The following is a 22,519-nucleotide window of genomic DNA, read 5'->3' on the forward strand; positions in this document are numbered from 1 at the left end:
TGGCCAAAATGGAACCCTTCCTCCAAGGAAGAGAGGGAGGTACCAGTAACCTTGAGGCAGCTCCACTGGTTACGTATGTCCAATAAATTTTTAGGTGGGGGGGAAAGATAGCCAAAGCCACGCAAGGAGAACTGGACATGGTCTGTGGATACAGAAAACTGGCTGTGGGGGTGGGGCGCTGGTTGACAGCAGGAATGGAAAACTGGAGAGGGATGGAAAGCAATGGAGTGTGCTGGAAAAGGGTAATGTTTTGGATCAGAAGCACTCAGTGCCTCAGCATTTTCATCCATGTCTTTACTGGACAGGCTGCTCTGGTGCACTGGAGATAGAGAGAGTACCTTGCCTTCAACTTCTTCTCAATGACAGCATCCCCCTTCCTTCATCCATAGCCATATATGACGATTGCTGATCCCGATGGGGGTTGTAATTCAGCAACATCTGGAGGGCCAGAGGTTCCTACACTTACTTGCAGGCTCCATCCTAAGACCGAGTTCATCAGAGTTGGGTCCTTGTTGACTAAGAGCCCCGGGGATGATGGGAGTTGTAGTCCAACAACATCTAGGGACCCAAGACTGAATGACGTCGGCTTGTAGGACATATTGCTGCCTAGGCTAAGCAGTCCTGGGTCTTGGGAGGAGGCCACACGTATACCACCTTGAGTTTCATGATGGAAGAAAGGAAGGATATGGCAGCAGAAAAGTAGAGTGTTTTTTAAATAAATCAAGGCCCCTGGTTGCGTTTTGCTGAGCCCTGCTATATATGCCCGCAGGACTCTGCCTCATGTTGGATTTTGGGCAGGGGGGAGGTGTGTTGCCAGGATACTGTTTTGATCCAGCTTGCATTTTTTCTGTATAAAGAATGTAAATCATTTTAACTGATTTTAATAGCATTCTGATATTGCTTTAAACTGCCCAGCAACACCTTCAGGTCATGTGGGTTTCCCTTGTTGATTCCAGTATCCATCCGGTCAAGACCAGACCCAGAGGCAGGGATAGTCTTCAAACAATGATTAATCCTGCCTCCTTGGTAATGACATGGTCTGGTCTTAGTGTAACTCCTCCTCCTGCCCATGATCACTGAGATCAGATGTCCCAGTGCACAATAGAACTTGCACCAGCCATTCTGTTGGCTGGGGCCCACTCCCATGCAGCCCTGATCCTGCCCCTTAAGAACAAAACACAAACTATACAACCAATAAACAACAAAAAAGAAAAACAAAATCCTGAACCAGATATCCCCCCCCCCCAACACAGCAAAAAAAAAAAAAGGGGGGGGGAGAAAAAAATTAAAATGTCACTAACTGCTTAAGGGCATTTTAAAACACATTATACACTCATTTCTATAGCATGTGAGCCTTTGTGTCAGTGTCAGGTAAACAGGTATTTTGTTTATATTGGCGGTGGGAGAGACCAGAGTGTCCAGGTGGTTTTTGGTTGCAGGATATTCGTCAAAGCAATGCCCAATCTTTTTTTTTTAAAATAATATTTATTATTTTTAAACACTACAAAAAAAAGGAAGGAGAAAAGAAGAAAAAAGAAAACAATACAATACAATATATAAACATTACATAACACAACACTAATACAATAAGCTAAACAAAACCAATTTAAAAACACACATCTTACCATTTCAATATCTTATCTTTCATTAACTTGTTTCAACGACCTGCTCACACCTCCCTTTTTGTGTTCCACTTCTATTAATTGTTTCAGCAAATCCTTTCCATCTTCCTCTATTTTCTGTCATAATTTATCTTAACATATTTTAACCTTATTTTCCCTTTAATACTCTAATAATCTATTTATACTTAATTCCTTATAACATTTCTACTAAAGCCGTATAACTTCATTCCAACATTTTTCTAACACTCATTAATATTACATTATTTCTATAAATAGTCTTTAAACTTTTCCCAATCTTCTTCCACCGTCTCCTCTCCCTGGTCTCGGATTCTGCCAGTCCTTTCCCAATCTCTGTGTTGTTTCAGAGTGACCCCCAATGGTTGTTTACACATGCAAGGGATCCATCGCCTGCTGCAGTCAATATGTGGCAACTGTGTGCGCCTAAACTCCTGTGAGGTAGAGACCCAAATCTGGACCAATACAAGGGGATGGCAGATCTCTAGCTAGGGATAGACCCAAGCTCCTTCTGCCCACTGACCAGAAAAGCCATATCCCCCACAAAAAAGCCCACCCTGAGATTCCTTCTCCTTTCACTCTCCAGTTTTACAAAGGCAAACTCCTATTAGGCAAAGGTGGGTTGCAGAACTTCTAACAAAATTTTGCTTTAAAAAAAATTGTGGTGGTTCCCTCATTGCGAATAAGTGAGGTTCATAGACCACAGAATCATAGAGTTGGAAAACCCACAACCTCAAGAAACTCATGCTCTACCAGCTGAACTATCCCAGGACTCAGATCAATCCCAGTGGGATTGCAAACAATGAATCGGGAGCAAAGATTTTGTATGAATATATTACCTCAAGTTATTCTGATGCTCCCAAATGCACTGGTAAAAGAAATTTTCAGATTGAACAAGTGGTATCATCATCATCATTATTCCCCAGCCAATTGGGGCAGCTTCCAGCAAAATATAAAAACATAGTAAGACATCAAACATTAAAAACTTCCTGAATCTGCTTCTTTGAGAGAAGCTGACAAATTTAGGACGGATGCTCTATATCAACTCAAAGACAGGGAACCAGGCAGAGAGCCTTCTTGGTAGCGGCACCTGCTCTGTGGAACGCTCTCCTGTCAGATGTCAAGGAAATAATTATCTATCTGACTTTTATAAGACAACTGAAGGCACCCCTGTATGGAGAAGCTTTTAATGTTTGATGTTTCATTGGTTTTTAAAAAATAATCTGTTGGGAGCTGCCCTAGTGGCTGGGGAAACCCAGCCAGATGAGCGGGTATAAATAATGTTGTTGTTATAATATTATTATTATGCTTAATTGAATAGCAGTTCCCGGAAGCCGCTGGAGGGGAGAGATGCTCTGGAGCTCCCATCCTCCTTGCAGGCTTGGCCACCGTGAGGAGACAGTGCTGAGATTCCTGCATTGCAGGGGGTTGGACTAGATGACTCTCAGGGTCCCCTTCCATCTCAACGATTCTATGATTCTAACAGGGTGCAGGACTAGATGGCTAGATCAAACTACAGGGCTCTTCGTGTGGGGTGTGTGTGTGTGTGTGTGTGTGTGTGTGTGTGAGAGAGAGAGAGAGAGAGAGAGAGAGAGAGAACCTTCAGGAAGAGGCCCCTGTCTCTTCTTTGCAAAGAGGCTGAATCAGCTGCAATACCCCCACACTTGAACCACTGCTTCCCTGCCTGCTCTCTCTCCACCCCCAACCCCAGTTCCATGGTTATTGCATTGCATTGCACACACACCCCAAAGCTTGCTGCACTCCAAGGCGCTTTGCACTCAGCGGATTCCTTGCAGGACAAGGGCAGTGCAGGACGGCAGAGAGGGCGGGTCAGCTGTTCCACTTAAGCCGGGCCCCCTTTCCCAGGTCAGTATGGAACAGCCCCACCTTCTCTTTCTCTCTCTCTATGGCAGCTTGCACTCTCTGGCTTTAACCCTTAAGGCAACGAGCATCTGTTCCCTATATTCGAAGCCCAGGTTCCCTCCCTTCCCTCCCCATTGGCTGGGTCCTGCAATTATCCCGCCCCCGGAAATATCCTGCCTCCCTGGCGGGGGCTCCCATTCCCGCCCCCGCTGCTCAGGGTCGCTGCCACCATCGCCAGGATTTCGGGTGAGTGCAAAGCCAGCGGCGGGGAAGGAGGGAAGGGGCTTGGCAAGGGGTGGGGGGTCCAGGATGAGAAGCCCCGGGACGGGGAGAAGAAGAGAAGGGAGGAAAGGGAGCTGGTCTTTTTAACGGGGTCTTGAAGGTGGAGGGGTGTGTGTTCCGTTGTGGAAAGAGAGAAGCTTCCTCCTGCCCGGATCTGGTGCAAAGGAAGTTGCAGGGAATTAGGCGGGAAAGGGGAGAGGGCTGGGTATTGCAGACCAGCCTCGCCATAGTAGTAGTAATAATAATAATAATAATAATAATAATAATAATAATAATAATAATAAATAATAATATAAATAAATGCTATTTATACCCCGCCCCCATTTTCTGGGATTCCCCAGCCACTCTGGGCGGCTTCCAACAAAATAAGAAAAACCAAAAGCATCCAAACATCCAAGTCTTCCGTTTTGTAGAGGAGATGGGGACATGGATTGCTGGATGGCAGAGGGAGAAAGAGGAAAAGATGGGGAGGAAAACAAAGCCAGGGGGGTCCTGGCAGGAAGAAGGAAGGGGTGAGGCCTTCTCCAAAGAGCTCTTTGTTCTTGAACTCCTTGCATAAAGTAGTGGGGGCAGGGCCGGATTGAGGTTTGATGAGGCCCTAAGGTACTGGAGGTAGCTGTCTTTTGTCAACAACAAATTGTTGCTGTTTTTTGTGTTGAATATATGCTATATGGTAATTTATGGACCTAATAGGTATCTAAACCATTTGCACATAGTAGAGTATGTATTTTCTCAAAGTAATTGTTGAGCTGAAATACAATTACTAAGAATATTAATAGTGAAATAATTATTAAGCTCTAACTTAAAATGATTTTGTTATTCATAACAAACTTAATGCAAACACATTGGCATTTGGCAATAACAAAAGTTCCTTTAGAAACACAATTTACAAAGACTCCTAATCTAGTCCTAGAAACTTGCTATAATAATAGGTGTAAATATCTGATGCAAATTACTAATAATTATAAATAGCATTATTAATATGAAATTAAGTGTTATAACCTGTACAATGCAATTGTAGTTAATACAATGCATTTTTTATATCAGTATCAATATTACCATAATAGTCCACATTCTTCATTGGGATAGCAGACCTTTGTACCCTGTTACACTTAGTGAGTGTAAAACACAGTATTTCTAGTAATATGTTGCATTTATAAATAATACCAATACTATACACACCTGTACATAAAATTATTTTACAGGACTAATTGTATTACTGCATCTACCCAATACCCATTCAACTGTAAAATTTTATCATTATTCATTGTGTACTGTGTATACAAACAGTACACAAACATGATCTAAATTACAATACTTTCCTTCTTGCCTTGCCAAAGCAAAGTCATTGATGATATCATCAAATGATAAACTGCTTAGCTTGTCACTATCTATGTACATGAGGCTGAAGTAACATAATTTATCTTGAGACATTGTTGTTCAAATTCATTTTTTATCCTCTTCAGCTGAGAAACGGATCTTTACAAATGGCAATTTGCAATCATCATTCAAAGAAACATTGTCAGAATTGCTTCTACATTAGGGAATGCTGATTGGACATCGTTGTTGTTGTTTAGTCACTTAGTCGTGTCTGACTCTTTGTTAACCAATGGACCAGAGCACGCCAGGTACTCCTGTTTTCCACTGCCTCCTGTAGTTTGGTCAAACTCGTGTTAGTAGCTTTGAGAGCACTGTGCAACCATCTCGTCCTCTGCATATAAGTTAAATAAGCAAGGAGACAATATACAGCCTTGTCGTACTCCTTTCCCAATTTTGAGCCAATCAGTTGTTCCATATCCAGTTCTAACTGTTGCTTCTTGTCCCACATAGAGATTTCTCAGGAGACAGATGAGGTGGTCAGGCACTCCCATTTCTTTAAGAATTTGCCATAGTTTGCTGTGGTCCACACAGTCGAAGGCTTTTGCGTAGTCAATGAAGCAGAAGTAGATGTCTTTCTGGAACTCTCTAGCTTTCTCCCTAATACAGTGCATGTTTGCAATTTGGTCTCTGGTTCCTCTGCCCCTCCAAAATCCAGATTGTACTTCTGGGAGTTCTCGGTACGCATACTGCTTAAGCTTGCCTTGTAGAATTTTAAGCATAACCTTGCTAGTGTGTGAAATGAGCGCAATTGTGCGGTAGTTGGAGCATTCTTTGGCACTGCCCTTCTTTGGGATTGCGTTGTAGACTGATCTTCTCCAATCCTCTGGCCACTGCTGAGTTTTCCAAACTTGCTGGCATATTGAGTGTAGTACCTTAACAGTATCATCTTTTAAGTTTTTAAATAGTTCCGCTGGAACGTCATCACTTCCACTGGCCTTGTTATTAGCAGTGATTTCTAAGGCCCATTTGACTTCACTCTCCAGGATGTCTGGCTCAAGGTCATCAGTCACACTACCTGGGGTGTATGGGACATCCATATCTTTCTGGTATAATTCCTCTGTGTATTCTTGCCACCTCTTCTTGATGTCTTCTGCTTCTGTTAGGTCCTTACCACTTTTGTCCTTTATTATGGTAATCTTTGCATAAAATGTTCCTTTCATATCTCCAATTTTCTTGAACAGATCTCTGGTTTTTCCCCATTCTATTGTTTCCCTCTATTGTTGGCACTGCTCGTTTAAGAAGTCCCTCTTGTCTCTCCTTGCTATTTGTTACAAGTCTGCATTCAGTTTCCTGTATCTTTAACTATCTCCCTTGCATTTTGCTTGCCTTCTGTCACCTGTGGTTTGTAAGGCCTCATTGGACAACCACTTTGCTGTCTTTCATTTCCTTTTCATTGGGATGATTTTCATTGCTGCCTCCTGTATGATGTTCCAAGCCTCCATCCATAGTTCTTCAGGCACTCTGTCCACCAAATCTAAATCCTTAAATCTCTTCCACTGTGTATTCATAAGGGATTTGATTTCGATTGTATCTTACTGGACCAGTGGCTTTCCCTACTTTCTTCAGTTAAAGCTTGAATTTTGCTATAAGAAGCTGATGCTCTGAGCCACAGTCAGCTCCAGGTCTTGTTTTTGCTGTATAGAGCTTCTCCATCTTTGGCTGCAAAGAATATAAGTAATCTGATTTCAATGCTGCCCATCTGGTGATGTGCATGTGTAGAGTCATCTCATGTGTTGTTGGAAAAGAGTGTTTGTTATGATCAGCTTGTTCTCTTGAGAGAACTCTATTAGCCTTTGCACTGCTTCGTTTTGAACTCCAAGGCCAAACTTGCCAGTTGTTCCTTTTATCTCGTTGACTCCCTGCTTTAGCATTCCAATCCCCTATGATGAGAAGAACATCCTTCTTTGGTGTCACTTCTAGAAGGTGTTGTAAGTCTTCATAGAATTGGTCAATTTCAGTTTCTTCAGCACCAGTAGTTGGTGCATAAACCTGGATTACTGTGATGTTAAAAGGTCTGCCTTGGATTTGTCTTCATAGAATTGGTCAAGTTCATTTTGTTGAGCATTGGTAAGGTAAAGGGACCCCTGACCATTAGGTCCAGTCATGGCTGACTCTGGGGTTGGGGCACTCATCTTGCTTTACTGGCCGAGGGAGCTGGCATTTGTCTGCAGACAGTCGTGTGGCCAGCATAACTAAGCCGCTTCTGGCGAACCAGAGCAGCGCATGGAAACACCATTTACCTCCCCGCTGAAGCGGTACCTATTTATCTACTTGCACTTTGATGTGCTTTCGAACTGCTAGCTTGGCAGGAGCAGGGACCGAACAACGGGAGCTCACCCTGTTGCGGGGATTCAAAGCGCCGACCTTCTGATTGGCAAGTCCTAGGCTCTGTAATTTAACCCACAGCGCCACCCGCGTACCTCAGCATTGGTAGTTGGTGCATAAACCTGGATTACTGTGATGTTAAAAGGTCTGCCTTCATTTGTATCGAGATCATTCTATCATTAGGCGCACAGCCCCCATGGGGGCCAGCTCTCCTGGACGCTGTCTCTGATCACGCGAACTGGTTGCAGGAGCTCGAAATAAACAATTAGAGAGAAGCAAATGCACATATTTCGAGTGAAGATCGGGAGTTAAGACTGCTAATTGAAGTGATCTCTGAAGTAGAGCGATGGGCTGGATTCAACAATATATCAAGAAGAAGATACATCAAAGGGTCGGTATGTCAGAACGGGACTGAAAGGGGGGGGAACCTTTCTTTTTTTATCTCGTGTGAGTACCTAACAACCCTCCCCCCAAGAAGAATCGTTGCAATTACTGATTACAAGCAGGATGATTAAGATCTGTGTGGAAATAAATTACTAATCAAAGACATGGCTTGTGGAATATTGGAAAGGAATGAAAGGCCTTTGTGGCGCAGTTATAAAAAGAGATTTGTTAGGGCAGGCCTGCCTACAGGATTTATGATCGAGGGGAACAGACCATGGCTTGTTATTACATCGAACTGTGAGTTTGACCTGGCAGAACCCCCTAAGAAGATTGAGGAGAGACTGACAGGTCTGCGAGAATTAATGGACAGGCTTTAAGAATGTTTTGTACGGAAGTGTGGAAATGGCGTCTGTCTGTATTGAATATGGCTCTTGGAGGAATGGAAAATCCACACAGGATATAACGTTTGTTTTCAACCCGCTTGTGGAGACTATCAGAGGTCACAAAGAAAGGAGTATATGACAACAATAAGAAGATGAGGAAAATAATAAAGAGAAGATGGAATAGAACTGAGAACTGTGAATACCATTTGGACAGAACTGTGATCATTAAAGCAGCAGCAAGAGAGATGTTTGGATCCCTTTCTGAGCTCGAAGCATGGGTACCCCCAACAAAAATTTAAAAATTTGGCTGTGTAATTTGGAATTAATGTGATTTGATTGGTTTGTTAATAAAAATTATATTGAAAGAGATCATTCTATCATTTTTGAGATTGCATCCCAGTACAGCTTTTGCCACTCTCTTGTTGACTATGAGGGCCACTCCATTTCTTCTATGGGAATCTTGTCCACAGTAGTAGATATGATGATCATCCAAATTGAATTCACCCATTCAGGTCCATTTTAGTTCACTGATGCCCAGGATGTCAATACTTATTCTTGCCATTTCATTTTTGACCACATCCAGCTTACCATGGTTCATGAATCTTACATTCCAGGTTCCTATGCAATATTTTTCTTTGCAGCACTGGACTTTCCTTTCACTTCCAGGCACATCCGCAACTGAGCGACCTTTCGGCTTTGGCCCAGCTGCTTCATCAGCTCTGGATCTATTTGTACTTGTCCTCCGCTCTTCCTCAGTAGCATGTTGGATGCCTTCCTACCTGAGGGGTTCATCTTCCAGTGTCATAACTTTTATACGACCATGGAGTCTTCTCGGCAGGGATACTGGCGTGGCTTGCTGGTTCCTGCTCCAGGTGGATCACGTTTAGTCAAAACTCTCCACTTTGACTTGTCTGTCTTGGGTGGCCCTGCACGGCATAGCTCATAGTGTCTCTGAGTTATTCAAGCCCCTTTGCCATGACAAGGCAGTGATCCATGAAGGACACGGTCATTAAATATTACTTGGTACAGATCCTGATGTGTCAGATTATCAAATCATCTACATATTCTTATTGTCTTTCCTTACTAATTTTTTCTTCCATCCAGTACTTCACATTTTAATCTAGGCATATTAGCATATCTTTTTTTGAGCAATATTTTGCCATATATTCATCAAAACATTTCCACTCCTTTTTAAATTTTTGATTCGACTGATTTCTTATTATAGCAGTTAATTTTGCCAGAATTAAATATTCATTTAGTTTACAAATCCATTCCTCCTTTGTGGGTATAGTTTTTGACTTCCACCTAGCAGCAATCACTATTCTAGCAGCTGTACTTGCCTAGGGAAAAATTCTCTCTCTCCCCCCCCCCCCCCCGTGGTATCTCATCATCTGTCAATTCAAGGAGATATGTCTCTGGTTTCTTTGTTATTGATATTTTCAACATCTTCTTTAGTTCTTTGTGTACTACTATCCAAAATTTATTAATTTCCTCACAACTCCACCACATATGTGGTCCAGGCATTGGTATTTATATAATTTCAAACAAAGCATTTCTATTTCAACCAATCATATACATCAGAGATGTCCAAGCGCTGGACCGCAATTGACAGGTAGACCTCTGTGTTGTTTTGGGTCGATTGTGAGACCTTTGAAGGCCGCGCCCCCTTTCCGCAAGAACTTCTGCATATGCTCCTATTTCTGTTTTTGCTTGTTTTAATGTTTGTTGTTGCAAAAAGAATTAAATTTTTATTGCATCCCCCGCCTCCTTAAAAAAGTCCCTTTGCAGTTGCACGTTCCTGATATTCATCATTACCTCCTTTTATTATAATACACACGCGCAACGAGCGCTGGCAATTTCTGCTGAATATGTTCTGATGCCTACCACGTTCTGTTACGTTGTGTTGGTGTGCATGTTGGGAACCTGTGTTACATGCAGCCATTTGCATCATATAGCAACTCATGTTCCAGCTTTCAGCTGTATCTTTGTGATGCTCATATTAGCTGTATTTCTGCCCCTATTGGGGGGCGGCAACTTGCAAAATAATCAGTTTCATAAAGCACAGGCTACCATAACTTCTGTATTAGAAGCACACTCAAGGATTTAAAGGGGTAGACGTTATCACATTTATTGTGGCCCTTTGGGCAACTGCCACAAGGCCACTACTGCCCATACCATGCCAGCCTTAGGAAGGGAGAAGGGACAGGCAGATGGAAGGAATTGCCAAAGGTGTTTGAAAATGGGTGGAGGCTCTTGGGAAGCAGGTGCCCAATAGGGGATTCTACAGGGTCAAAAAAATCCCTGCAGGGGCTCTGAGACTCCCTTGACTTCTTCCTTCCTCCCAGGAAGCTACAACTTGCCTTGGCTTATTTGCTTCTCAAGATGTTGAACCTGCAAACCTGGTCAGGATGGACAGAGGAATATGGACAGCTGACCTGCTCAAGCTGTCTCCCGCATCCCTCCCTGCAACCTCTGATCATCCCCTCCCAGGGCCCTCGGAGAAATCTGTTGAGTTCCAGGGGAGAGGAGATGGGGACATGGATGGCTGGATGGTGGAGGGAGAAAGAGGAAAAGATGGAGAGGAGACCAAAGGCAGGAAGGGCCAGGCAGGAAGAAAGGAAGGAGGGAGGGAGGGGTGAGGCCTTTTTCAAAGCAGCTCTTTGTTTTTGGAATCCCTTTCATAAAGTAGTGGGGGCAGATTTTCTTTCTCTGTGCTTTTAAATCTCTGGTGTTATTTCCACTGCAGGATTAAGTGACGAAAATGATGTTGCACACCAATCCAGGAAAATGGGTGAAGGGGGCTATGGTAATGCTTCCCGTCATTATGTATTCTTCATATATTTAAATAGTTTATATTACTTTTATTTTTTTAAAGACTGGATCAGAGTGATACATTCCACCAGCAGAAAAATACAGTAGATGCATGCACCTCCCCAGTTTCGTGGGCTTTCGGGACAAAGGACCTGTTATCATGATACACAATTCATGTGGCTGGAGGCTCTACACATAGGATTGGGCATATGAAGACCAAGTGGCACCAGCTTTCCTAATCAAGAGTCCCCTTTGTCAGACTGCAGCCCACAAAAGCTTAAGCCATAATACATTTATGTGCCTTTCAGAGCTGCAGAAGATGAATAAACAGAAGCATAGTTAATCTATGGACTTCTATCCTACTGGAAACAGTGACTGCCAGCAAGTTTGATATCTTGGGGGGAAAAGGGATTAGGCTGGTGTCTGTGCTCTGCGCTTGCGGTCCTAGGCAATAATGCTTCTTAATACTAGTTTCTGGAAAGCACAGGAGAGCAGAGGGCTTTTGGGCTGAAATCTTGCTTGCTGGTTTCCCCCGCGCATTTGCTTGGCCACTGTGAAAACAGGATGCTGGACTAGGTGGGCCTTTACCCAATGCAGCAGGCTCTGTTTAGGTTCTAATATGTTGTAATATTTTTACACTTACATGTTACATAAGAACAGTTCAGTTTTACTTCTTACTCATAGGGGAGACTGCTATTGGAGCCTGTGATCCTTTCCTCACTTGAAAAAGAAAAAGACAGATGTTTCTCATAAGACAGTTCCACCGTAGATCTTTATTATAAAATGATGCTGCTCTCTTAAGTGTGAATGGAGTGATCATGGGTTTCTCTTGCCATTATCTCATCTGCATTCCTAAAAATTTGGAACATGGAGAGGACAGTTGAGAATGGAGAGGGTGTTAAAATAAGAGAAGGTGCACATGGGAATCGACGTGTGTTCAGTTCCTTTCAAGTCTAACAGGATTCTCTCTCCCCCGCCCCCACTCCCAAACAGGTGAGGAAGACGATGGTCAGAATTCTACGGAGCCATCTGTGAATTCATTGGGAAGAACAAAGAAACAGTTTAAATGCAGGGAATGTGGAATGTGCTTTAGTCACTGTGGAAGAATGAGGATACACCAACAAACTCACACAGGAGAGAATCCATTTAAATGCATTGAATGTGGAAAGAGCTTCAGTCATAGTGGCAATCTTAGAACACATCAACGAACTCACACGGGGGAGAAACCATTTCAATGCACTGAATGTGGAAACAGCTTCAGGCATAGTGGCAATCTTAGAACACATCAACGAACTCACACGGGGGAGAAACCATTTAAATGTATTGAATGTGGAAAGAGCTTCAGTCGTAGTGGAATCCTTAGAACACATCAACGAACTCACACAGGGGAGAAACCATTTGAATGCATTGAATGTGGAAAGAGCTTCAGTCGTAGTGGAGTCCTTAGAATACATCAACGAACTCACACAGGGGAGAAACCATTTGAATGCATTGAATGCATTGAATGTGGAAAGAGCTTCCCTTGTAGTGGAGCCCTTAGAAGACATCAACGAACTCACACGGGGGAGAAACCATTTCAATGCACTGAATGTGGAAAGAGCTTCAGTTGTAGTGGAAACCTTAGAACACATCAACGAACTCACACTGGGGAAAAACCATTTAAATGCATTGAATGTGGAAAACTCTTTAGTCATAGTGGACACCTCAGAACACATCAACGAACTCACACGGGGGAGAAACCATTTAAATGCATTGAATGTGGAAAAATCTTCAGTCGTAGTAGAGACCTTAGAATACATCAACGTACTCACACTGGGGAAGAACCAATTAAATGCATTGAATGTGGAAAAATCTTCAGTCGTAGTGGAGACCTCAGAACACATCAACGAACTCACACGGGGGAGAAACCATTTCAATGCACTGAATGTGGAAAGAGATTCAGTCAAAGTGGAACCCTTAGAACACATCAACGAACTCACACTGGGGAGAAACCATTTAAATGCATTGAATGTGGAAAAATCTTCAGTCGTAGTGGAGACCTCAGAACACATCAACGAACTCACACGGGGGAGAAACCATTTAAATGCATTGAATGTGGAAAAATCTTCAGTCGTAGTGGAGACCTCAGAAGACATCAACGAACTCACACGGGGGAGAAACCATTTAAATGCATTGAATGTGGAAAAATCTTCAGTCAAAGTGGAGACCTTAGAATACATCAACGTACTCACACTGGGGAAAAACCAATTAAATGCATTGAATGTGGAAAAATCTTCAGTCGTAGTGGAGACCTTAGAATACATCAACGTACTCACACTGGGGAGAAACCATTTAAATGCATTGAATGTGGAAAAATCTTCAGTCGTAGTGGAGACCTCAGAACACATCAACGAACTCACACGGGGGAGAAACCATTTAAATGCATTGAATGTGGAAAAATCTTCAGTCGTAGTGGAGCCCTTAGAATACATCAACGAACTCACATGGGGGAGAAACCATTTCAATGCACTAAATGTGGAAATAACTTCAGTGAAAGTGGAAAACTTAGAATACATCAACAAACTCACATGGCAGAAACGATTTAAATGTATGGAGTGTGGAAAGAGCTTCAGTTGTAGTGGAGACCTTAATATTCATGAACGAATTCACACAGGTGAAAAGCCATATATATGTATGCAGCGTTCAACTCTAGTTTCACTATTTAATTCACATCAAGAAACTCATAAAGGCAGAAATCAATTTTAAATACATGGAACCCATGTGATGTTCTGGTTTTTTGTATTTAAATTTGTATACACATATATATTAAAGTAATGAAGGTCACAAATACTTGATGTACAAAAGATGTTGCAAGTTGTTGCTAGATAAATGGGGGAAGTGTGAATATGGAATGTTCAAGGTTTGTGATGAATCTGTTGAGTTTTTACTCTGCCCTTCACTGCCAAAATGATGGGCTGCCCTTGTCTTGTGGATCAGCATCTGTCACGCTTCAGGGAATTGGCTTCCTTCCCCCTTGGCCGTAGATAAGCAGAACAAAGGAAAAGGAGTCTTCTTACCAGTTAGAAACTTAATGATCCTAGTGAGAGAACAAAAACCTGTCTTCTAGAAATGGCGGTGCTCCCAATGAAGAGGTCCACCCCCTTTCATCCCTAGTCACCCCCGTCACTTCTGCGTCTCGTAACCTCAGCTCATACACTCTGTGCTTTCTGTCCTGCATTATCAACTCCCTGCCTCATGTCCTTCACTTCAGTGGGGCCCAGACTCACCCAGCCCTACTATGTAGCGGGATACTGTAGATAGTTATGCAAATGAAGGATCGAAAGTGACGTTCAGTGATTGGATAGGTTTAGAAAGTTGCAACAGCTACGGTTGTTCTGGAGGCCGACTGAGCTCAGTTCAGTTATAAGCAGGCCGACTGAGCTCAGTTCAGTTCTGTTCCAGCTTACAAATAAAGAGCTGCTTTGGAAGAATCGCTGTGTCGTCTGATATGTTCGCCCTCAACCTAACAGTGGCGACGAGGATGGGATCGATGGACATCAGAGCACAGCCAGATGCGGCCATCCTCTGAACTGAGCTGAATCACTGAGCGAAATCACTGAACAGAACCAATTCAGAGCTGACTGTTCTGGCTAGAGCACTGTGTTCCATCCATCGCCCTTCACGCCAGCATCGGAATCATGGCTTCACTTGTGCCTCTACTGCTGTTTCTGCCAGCCTCTAAATCATGGAACTCCTACCTTGCTCTGTTTGACTGCTACCTCCAAGCCAACGAGCTGACAGCAGTATCAAAGGAACAGAAGCCGGGCCTATTCCTCAGTCTCTGTGGGCCTGAGGTGTTCGAGACGCCCCGAGCGTTGGTTGAGCCTGAAGCAGTCCAGGCAACACCATGGGACACGATTCAAGAGAAGCTCTGAAACCACTACGCACCAAAGCCGTCCAGGATTGCTGCCTGCCATGCGTTCTACCACCGGAACCAGGCAGAGGGGGAGTCAATCAACAACTACACCACCGCCCTCTGACAGGCTGCAATGCATTGTGAGTTCCAAGACTTAAACGATGCCCTGATGGATCAAATCATCTGAGGGGTCCGGGACATCCATCTGCAACGGCGTCTCCTCGCCAAGCCAGACCTCACGCTGCAGAAAGCCATTGAGGAGGCTGTGGCCTCGGAAGCTGCTGAACGCTCCGCCCAGGAGATCCGCAGGGCCAGCAGCCCGCGTCTTGCTAGGAAGCCAGTTCCAGTGCATCACGAAGAGGCCAGCAGTGATGAGGCATCCTCCAGTGAAGATGATGATGTGCACACCAGGCAAAGCGGGAACACAGGAAGTTCCAACAGAAGTCCAAAGGCCAACCAAATGTGCTGGCTGCGGAGGCAACCATTCCTGTGCCAAGTGTTGATTCAGAGATGCCATCTGTCAGACGTGTTCCAGAAGGGGCCACATCACTAAGGTCCGCCGATCGGCTCCGTCAGGCACCCCCCCTTCACCGACTCGCAAGTCCAAGTCTTCACCCCAATCTGCCAAGGAAAGCTATTTCGCTCTCACCAACTGCTGCTGCCCATCTGGAACCACAATTGGCCAAACCGACTTGCCTACGCGACGCAAGCTGAACGTCACGGTGCTCATTGAAGGAGCTCCATGTGACATGGAGATCGACACCGGGTCTGCCCTGTCCATTGTGTCTTGGAGCACCATCAAAAGACTGGTACCCAGAGTGTCCAAAAGGCAACTCGACTCTCACTGTGTACACCTGAGAGACTACCAGGGAAACGACATTCCCGTGTTAGGCGTTGGCCGGTTCCAGTTGCTTTCAAGGTATTTTCGGGCCTGCTCTGACAGGTGGTGGTCGAAGGTCAGCGGCCAAGCCTCCTAGGGCTAGGCTGGTTTGATGCCCTCGGCCTGGAAGTCACCGGCATCAACTGCATCTCTAACGCAGAGACTGAGGGTCTGGTCAAAGACTTTGCCGAGGTTTTTGACAGCACTTTGGGGCAATATACAGGTACGCCCATCTCCTTTAGCCTTGATCCACAAGTCACCCCCATCAAGCTAAAGCAACGCTGGGTTCCCTTTGCTCTCAAGGCTAAGGTGGAGAAACAACTGGACAAGCTGATCGCCCAAGGAGTTTTGGAGCCGGTTGACCACGCCAAGTGGGAAACCCCCATCGTCACGCCTGTCAAGCCAGACGGGTTGGTGAGAATCTGCGCTGACTACAAGTGCACGATCAACAAGGCACTTCAGCAGCACACTGTTCTTCAACACCTGCTGCATTCCTTAGGTGAGGGTAAGGTCTTTGCTAAGCTGGACCTTGCCCGAGCCTATCAACAACTGCCCATCGATTATGCCACTGCTGAAGCCCAGACGATCGTCACCCACCGAGGGGCATTCCGTTGCCGCCGTTTGCAGTTCGGGGTGAGTGTGGCTCCTGGTATCTTCCAAAGCCTTATGGAGCGTCTCCTGCAAGGGCTTCTGGGCGTGGTACCGTATTTTGATGACGTCTTGGTGTTCGCAGACTCACACCAGCAGCTGTTCCGAGTGCCTCCGTGCTGTGTTGACCAGGTTCCAAGAGGCCGGGCTCAAGGTAAAGAGGGAGAAGTGCCGATCGCCGTTCCACAGGTGGATTTCCTGGGCTATCATATTGACACCTCTGGCCTTCACCCGACCACATCCAAGATCCGCGCTATCCAGCAGGCGCCCATCCCAAAGATCAAGATGGAGTTGCAGGCGTTCCTGGGACTGCTGAACTTTTATAACATGTTCCTGCCCCACAAAGCCACGGTGGCTGAGCCTCTTCACCGACTCCTTAGCACCAAGACGCCTTGGTCCTGGGGTCATCGGGAGACGGCCGCCTTCAACGCGGTCAAGGCTCTCCCTTCATTGGACAGTGTGCTGGTACAGTACAGTGAAGCCAGGCCGCTGGTCCTTCCCTGTGACGCCTCACCTTTTGGCATTGGCACTGTCCTTAGTCACCATTTTCCAGACAGAAGAGAAGCACTGCTCGCCTACTTTTCAGGACGCTATCTCCAACGGAACGGAATTACAGCCAGCTCGACAAGGAGGCACTGGCACTTGTGGCTGGAGTGAAGAGGTTCCATGAATACCTCTACGGCAGGACTTTCGACCTCATCACCGACCACAAGCCAGACTTACCACAGACTCAGACCACTACCGTGCCTGACATTCCACCAACTCCATTTGCCGAGTTTCCACCCACAGCAGTGGATCCAGGGGACTTGGTTTCAACGCCACCTAGGGTTGCACCACAGCCTCAGCAAGAATTGGGTGGCCCCCCGGACTTGGCTACCAGTCCCCGGTGGTCTGGCAGAGTTTCCAAGCGCCCAACTTATTTAAAGGACTATGTTGTTGGACATGTATCACTGTTGGTCTAAGTATGTGAAATCTAACCGATATGCTTTTGTGCCTAATTGAACCATTACGTGTAGTGCTGTATATAAGAAAACCATTACGATTGTAACTAACGCCTTATCTCGGTGGGGAGGGGTGTTATGTACTGAAGTTCTCACCCTGGGCCAGCAGGGGGATACTGTAGATAGTTATGCAAATGAAAGATCGAAAGTGGCGTTCAGTGATTGGATAGTTTTAGAAAGTTGCAACAGTTACGATTCTTCTGGAGCTCTATATAAGCAGGCTGACTGAGCTCCTCAGTTCACTTCTGTTCCAGCTTACAAATAAAGAGCTGCTTTGGAAGAATCGCTTTGTCGTCTGATATTGATGATTCAGAGCTCATTTTTAGCTTCCAGGAGCAGCTGGTCACTTCTGCTTTATAAACAAACCCAAATATATTGACACACTTTACATTAAAATTAAATTTCAGAAGAGAGACAAACAAACTTTTTTTTAAAGCCATTTTTTTACTTTACAAACCATTATCTTCTCAATCCAAGATTTGCTTTTCATATTGAGGCAAGGAAGAAGGGTTACCCCTATGCTATCCATATAATCAGTTATCAGTAATCAATGTATTCATATATGCTCATACATAATCAAGGCTTACAGTATTTTATAATCCATTTTTAATCAAAGGGAAGCTGTGACTTAGCTAACTGCATACTGCCTGAAACAGCAAAATTAGGAGCCGACCTTTCCCCTACAAACATCCGTGTACCCTGGAGAAGGGGAAGATGTGAATCAGAGATTCTGGTACAAAATCCCCTCAGATACAGGCTAAATTAATCCACAGAACAGGAAGAGAAAACCACAAAATCTCCAAACTCCCTGTCCTGTCATAACTAGGGGAGAGGTTAGACAGAGCGTCACTGCAAGCAGCGGAAGCAGAACTAAAACTCCGTGCTTGACCAGTGCTTGACCAGGAGCTGGTAGCATGGCAAGAAGCTTGCTAATTGGCTAATTTTCGCTGGCAATATCGTGACTGCCTCATGGTTGTCTCATGATCTATGATTTGCTGTGATCTGCTCAGGTATAAAGACCTCTGGATTTCTGTCAATCGGGACGTCCCAGTTCCTTTTGGAAGAGATTCCAATCTGGGTCCTTATTGCCTGGCAATAAACTTCACCTTCTTATTCTCCATTGCTGAGTCTTTTTGATCCTCATTTAACACCTCATTTAACACTGCTTACGTTCACATGCTTCATTATGTATAAAAATACTTGGTTAGCAAGGGGGTACAGAAATAATAATAAAAAAGCGACAATAAAAGCATTATCAGCATTTAAAAAGAAATGCTAGTGGATGTTCTTCTGCAAGCTGTTCCCCATCCAGTATTTCCCAGCTTCTGCCTTCTGAACTATGTTCCTCTGCAAACCACTGGTCCAAATCTATACAGTCCTCCTGCTCCTGGGAAGATTCAGAGGGAGGCTCCTACGAATGCGCCTCAGTGCAGCTCTCCTCAGCTGGGTCCCTGGTTAGGTTTTGGTTTAGGGGAGCAAGCATGGGCCTGGCCCTTGGGTGGGGGCAAGGGGAGAAGGGAAGCGAAGTACAGTGGTACCTCAGATTATATACGCTTCAGGTTACATACGCCTCAGGTTACAGATTCCGCTAACCCAGAAATAGTACCTTGGGTTAAGAACTTTACTTCAGGATGAGAACAGGCGGCGCAGCAGCAGTGGGAGGCCCATTAGCTAAAGTGGTGTTTCAGGTTAAGAACAGTTTCAGTTTAAGAACGGAATGAATTAAGTACTTAACCCGAGGTACCACTGTAGAGGGGATGCTTCTTTTTCCTTTCACGGCTAGTTCTTGTTTCTCCTGAGTGCGCGCCTGTAATCAGCAAGCGTGCTTTTAACTGGAGTGCATCCCTTTGTCTTGGAGTGCAAGATGATTCAGGAGGCCTGTGGCGTTTGCTTCCTAGGATGGGTCATAAGGAAAGGGTTAAAATGGGTGTGATGTGATTGGCCAGTGAGAATGCAAGGGGGAGTAAAAGTTAGAGTGGGAGGTTTTGAAAGTCAGTTGAGGTTTGGGAACTGGAGAAGGAAGAGGGAGGAATAGGCAGTGGGTTGGTTGAGTTGTATTGTGAGAGAGTGAGAGGAATTATTAGGTTGAGTCAGATAGATAGTTGGAATAATTAGTTTGGAGTTGTTAGGAACTAAGATTAAGAAACTGACAAGAGAAAAATAAACTGAAGCCATACGCTTATTCCTGCATTTAAAAATAAACTTGATTATTTGTTAATGTTAACAACTGTCTGGGCTCCGTGTGCCCCCGTGAGAAGTGGGGTGGGGGCAGCGAAGAAAGCAATCACGGTGGTGGCACAGGGGTCAATAGACCGTCAAACGTCTGGGGGCCCTGTGTGATCGCCACAAGGCCTTAGAGCGAAGCACATGTATGTCATATGTGCCTTGAGAGCAATGGTGGAGGGACCGTCGGGGTGCTTAAAAGGAGGCTGTTGTTTCGTTTGGGGGGGGGGAGAGTCTCAGCGACGTCAAAAAGGAAGAGCCAACCGCGCCTACAGGATACGTGTGCTTTCTACTCTGATTTGGAAGATGGGCAGTGGAAGTGGCACATGCTTGTGCTAAAAGCAGATCTAATGAAGATTAAGTTAATGGCAACCTTTTAAGAAAATTAATATTCTTTATTGATTAAAAAATTGCATGTCTGTACAAACATTATGTACAATCTTTTAACAGGTAGGAAAAAAAGAAAATAATATAAAATATTTAACTTTACAAAACATAATGTTCTCAGTCCATGATTTGCTTTTATAATGTATAAAAATGTTTATTTCCTGGCCCACTTCCCATCACTGTGGGGGGAGCCTGGGGCAAGGGATAAGAATGCAGGGTCGGCCTGACATCCATCAGATCTCTGGCTCCGACAGCGGCCATCCAGGCATTCCTGAAAAACTCCCAATCAGGACATGAAGGCGACAGCCACCCTCTCTTTGTGACCCCACCCTGTCTGAGGAAATCCCGTATACAAATATCCAATTTCCTAGCTGCCAGCCTTTATGTGGCCAAAATGGAACCCTTCTTCCAAGGAAGAGAGGGAGGTACCAGTAACCTTGAGGCAGCTCCACTGGTTACGTATGTCCAATAAATTTTTAGGTGGGGGGGAAAGATAGCCAAAGCCACGCAATGAGAACTGCACATGCTCAGTGGATACAGAAAACTGGCTGTGGGGGTGGGGCGCTGGTGGACAGCAGGAATGGAAAACTGGAGAGGGATGGATAGCAATGGAGTGTGCTGGAAAAGGGAAATGTTTTGGATCAGAAGCACTCAGTGCCTCAGTATTTTCATCCATGTCTTTACTGGACAGGCTGCTCTGGTGCACTGGAGATAGAGAGAGTACCTTTAAAATGTCACCAACTGCTTAAGGGCATTTTAAAACACAGTGTGGTGTAGTGGTTAAGAGCGGTAGTCTCGTAATCTGGGGAACCGGGTTCAATTCCCCGCTCTTCCACATGCAACTGCTGGGTGACCTTGGGCCAGTCACACTTCTCTGAAGTCTCTCAGCCTCACTCACCTCACAGAGTGTTTGTTGTGGGGGAGGAAGGGAAAGGAGATTGTTAGCCGCTTTGAGACTCCTGAAGGGGAGTGAAAGGCGGGATATCAAATCCAAACTCTTCTTCTTCTTCTTCTAGACACCCATTTCTGTAGCACGTGAACCTTTGTGTCAGTGTCAGGTAAACCGGTATTTTGTTTTTATTGGCAGTGGGAGAGACCAGAATGTCCAGGAGGTGGTTGGTTGCAGGCTATCCTTCAAAGCAATGCCCAGTCTCTGTGGTGTTTGAGAGTGACCCCCCCCCCCAATGGTTGTTTACACATGCGAGGGGTCCATTGCCTGCTGCAGTCAACATGTGTGCGTCTAAACTCCTGGGAGGCAGAGACCCAAATCTGGACCGAGAATGGGGATGGCAGATCTCTAGCTAGGGATAGCCCCAAGCTCCTTCTGCCCACTGACCAGAAAAGCCATATCCCCCACAAAAAAAGCCCACCCTGAGATTCCTTCTCCTTTCACTCTCCAGTTTTACAAAGGCAAACTCCTATTAGGCAAAGGTGGGTTGCAGAACTTCTAACAACATTTTGCTTTTAAAAAAAAATTGTGGTGGTTCTCTCATTGCGAATAAGTGAGGTTCATAGACCACAGAATGAAACAGTTGGAAGGGACCAAGAGGATGTTCTAGCCGAACCCCCTGCGATGCAGGAATCTTTTTGACAAGGTGGGGCTCGAACCCACAACCCCGAGAGTCTCATGCTCTACCAACTGAGTTATCCCAGGACTCGGATCAAATTCAGCTGGTAGGATTGCAATGAATCGGGAGCAAAGCTTTTGTATGAATATATTACCTCAAGTTATTCTGATGCTCCCAAATGCACTGGTACAAATAAATTTTAAGACTGAACAAGTGGTATTATTATTATTCCCCAGCCAATTTGGGCGGCTTCCAGCAAAATATAAAAACATAATAAGACATCAAACATAAAAAACTTCCTGATTCTGCTTCTTTGACAGAAGCCGACAAATTTAGGACAGATGCTCTATATCAACTCAATGACAGGGAACCAGGCAGTGGGCCTTCTTGGTAGTGGCACCCGCTCTAGAACGCTCTTCCGTCAGATATCAAGGAAATAAGCATCTATCTGACTTTTATAAGACATCTGAAGGCAGCCCTGTATGGAGAGGCTTTTAATGTCAATTGGTTTTTAAACGTCAATTGGTTTTTAAAAAATATTCTGTTGGGAGCTGCCCTAGTGGCTGGGGAAACCCAGCCAGACGAGCGGGTATAATGTTGTTGCTACAATATTAATATTAATAATAATAAATTTTATTTATATCCCGCCCTCCCCAGCCGAAGCCGGGCTCAGGGCGGCTAACAATAATCAAATAATCAAACAATAAAATAATCACACATTCTAAAAAGATTTCATTATAAAAATTAATTAAAATCAAATTAATGGCAACCGATTAAGCAAGATTCTGTGCAGGTTGCCAAAGGAGGGAGTCAGGCTGCGCCCTGACCAAAGGCCTGGTGGAACAACTCTGT

General features: G+C 44.7%; 1 protein-coding gene across 1 annotated transcript in view; it reads left to right on the plus strand.

Moving 5' to 3' along the window:
• Positions 1 to 3,539: 3,539 nt before the first annotated feature.
• The window catches only part of LOC114590148 (uncharacterized), a 33,704-nt gene continuing 14,724 nt past the window's right edge, over positions 3,540 to 22,519 (plus strand). Inside the window, exons 1-3 of the mRNA XM_077920828.1 lie at positions 3,540 to 3,746; positions 5,249 to 11,060; positions 12,059 to 13,372. Of these exons, the coding sequence (XP_077776954.1) occupies positions 11,042 to 11,060; positions 12,059 to 13,372 (1,333 nt within the window). The 5' untranslated portion in view covers positions 3,540 to 3,746; positions 5,249 to 11,041. The remainder of the gene's footprint in view (positions 3,747 to 5,248; positions 11,061 to 12,058; positions 13,373 to 22,519) is intronic.

This window comes from Podarcis muralis, chromosome 2 (genome assembly GCF_964188315.1).
Source record: "Podarcis muralis chromosome 2, rPodMur119.hap1.1, whole genome shotgun sequence".
Classification (NCBI taxonomy): domain Eukaryota; kingdom Metazoa; phylum Chordata; class Lepidosauria; order Squamata; family Lacertidae; genus Podarcis; species Podarcis muralis.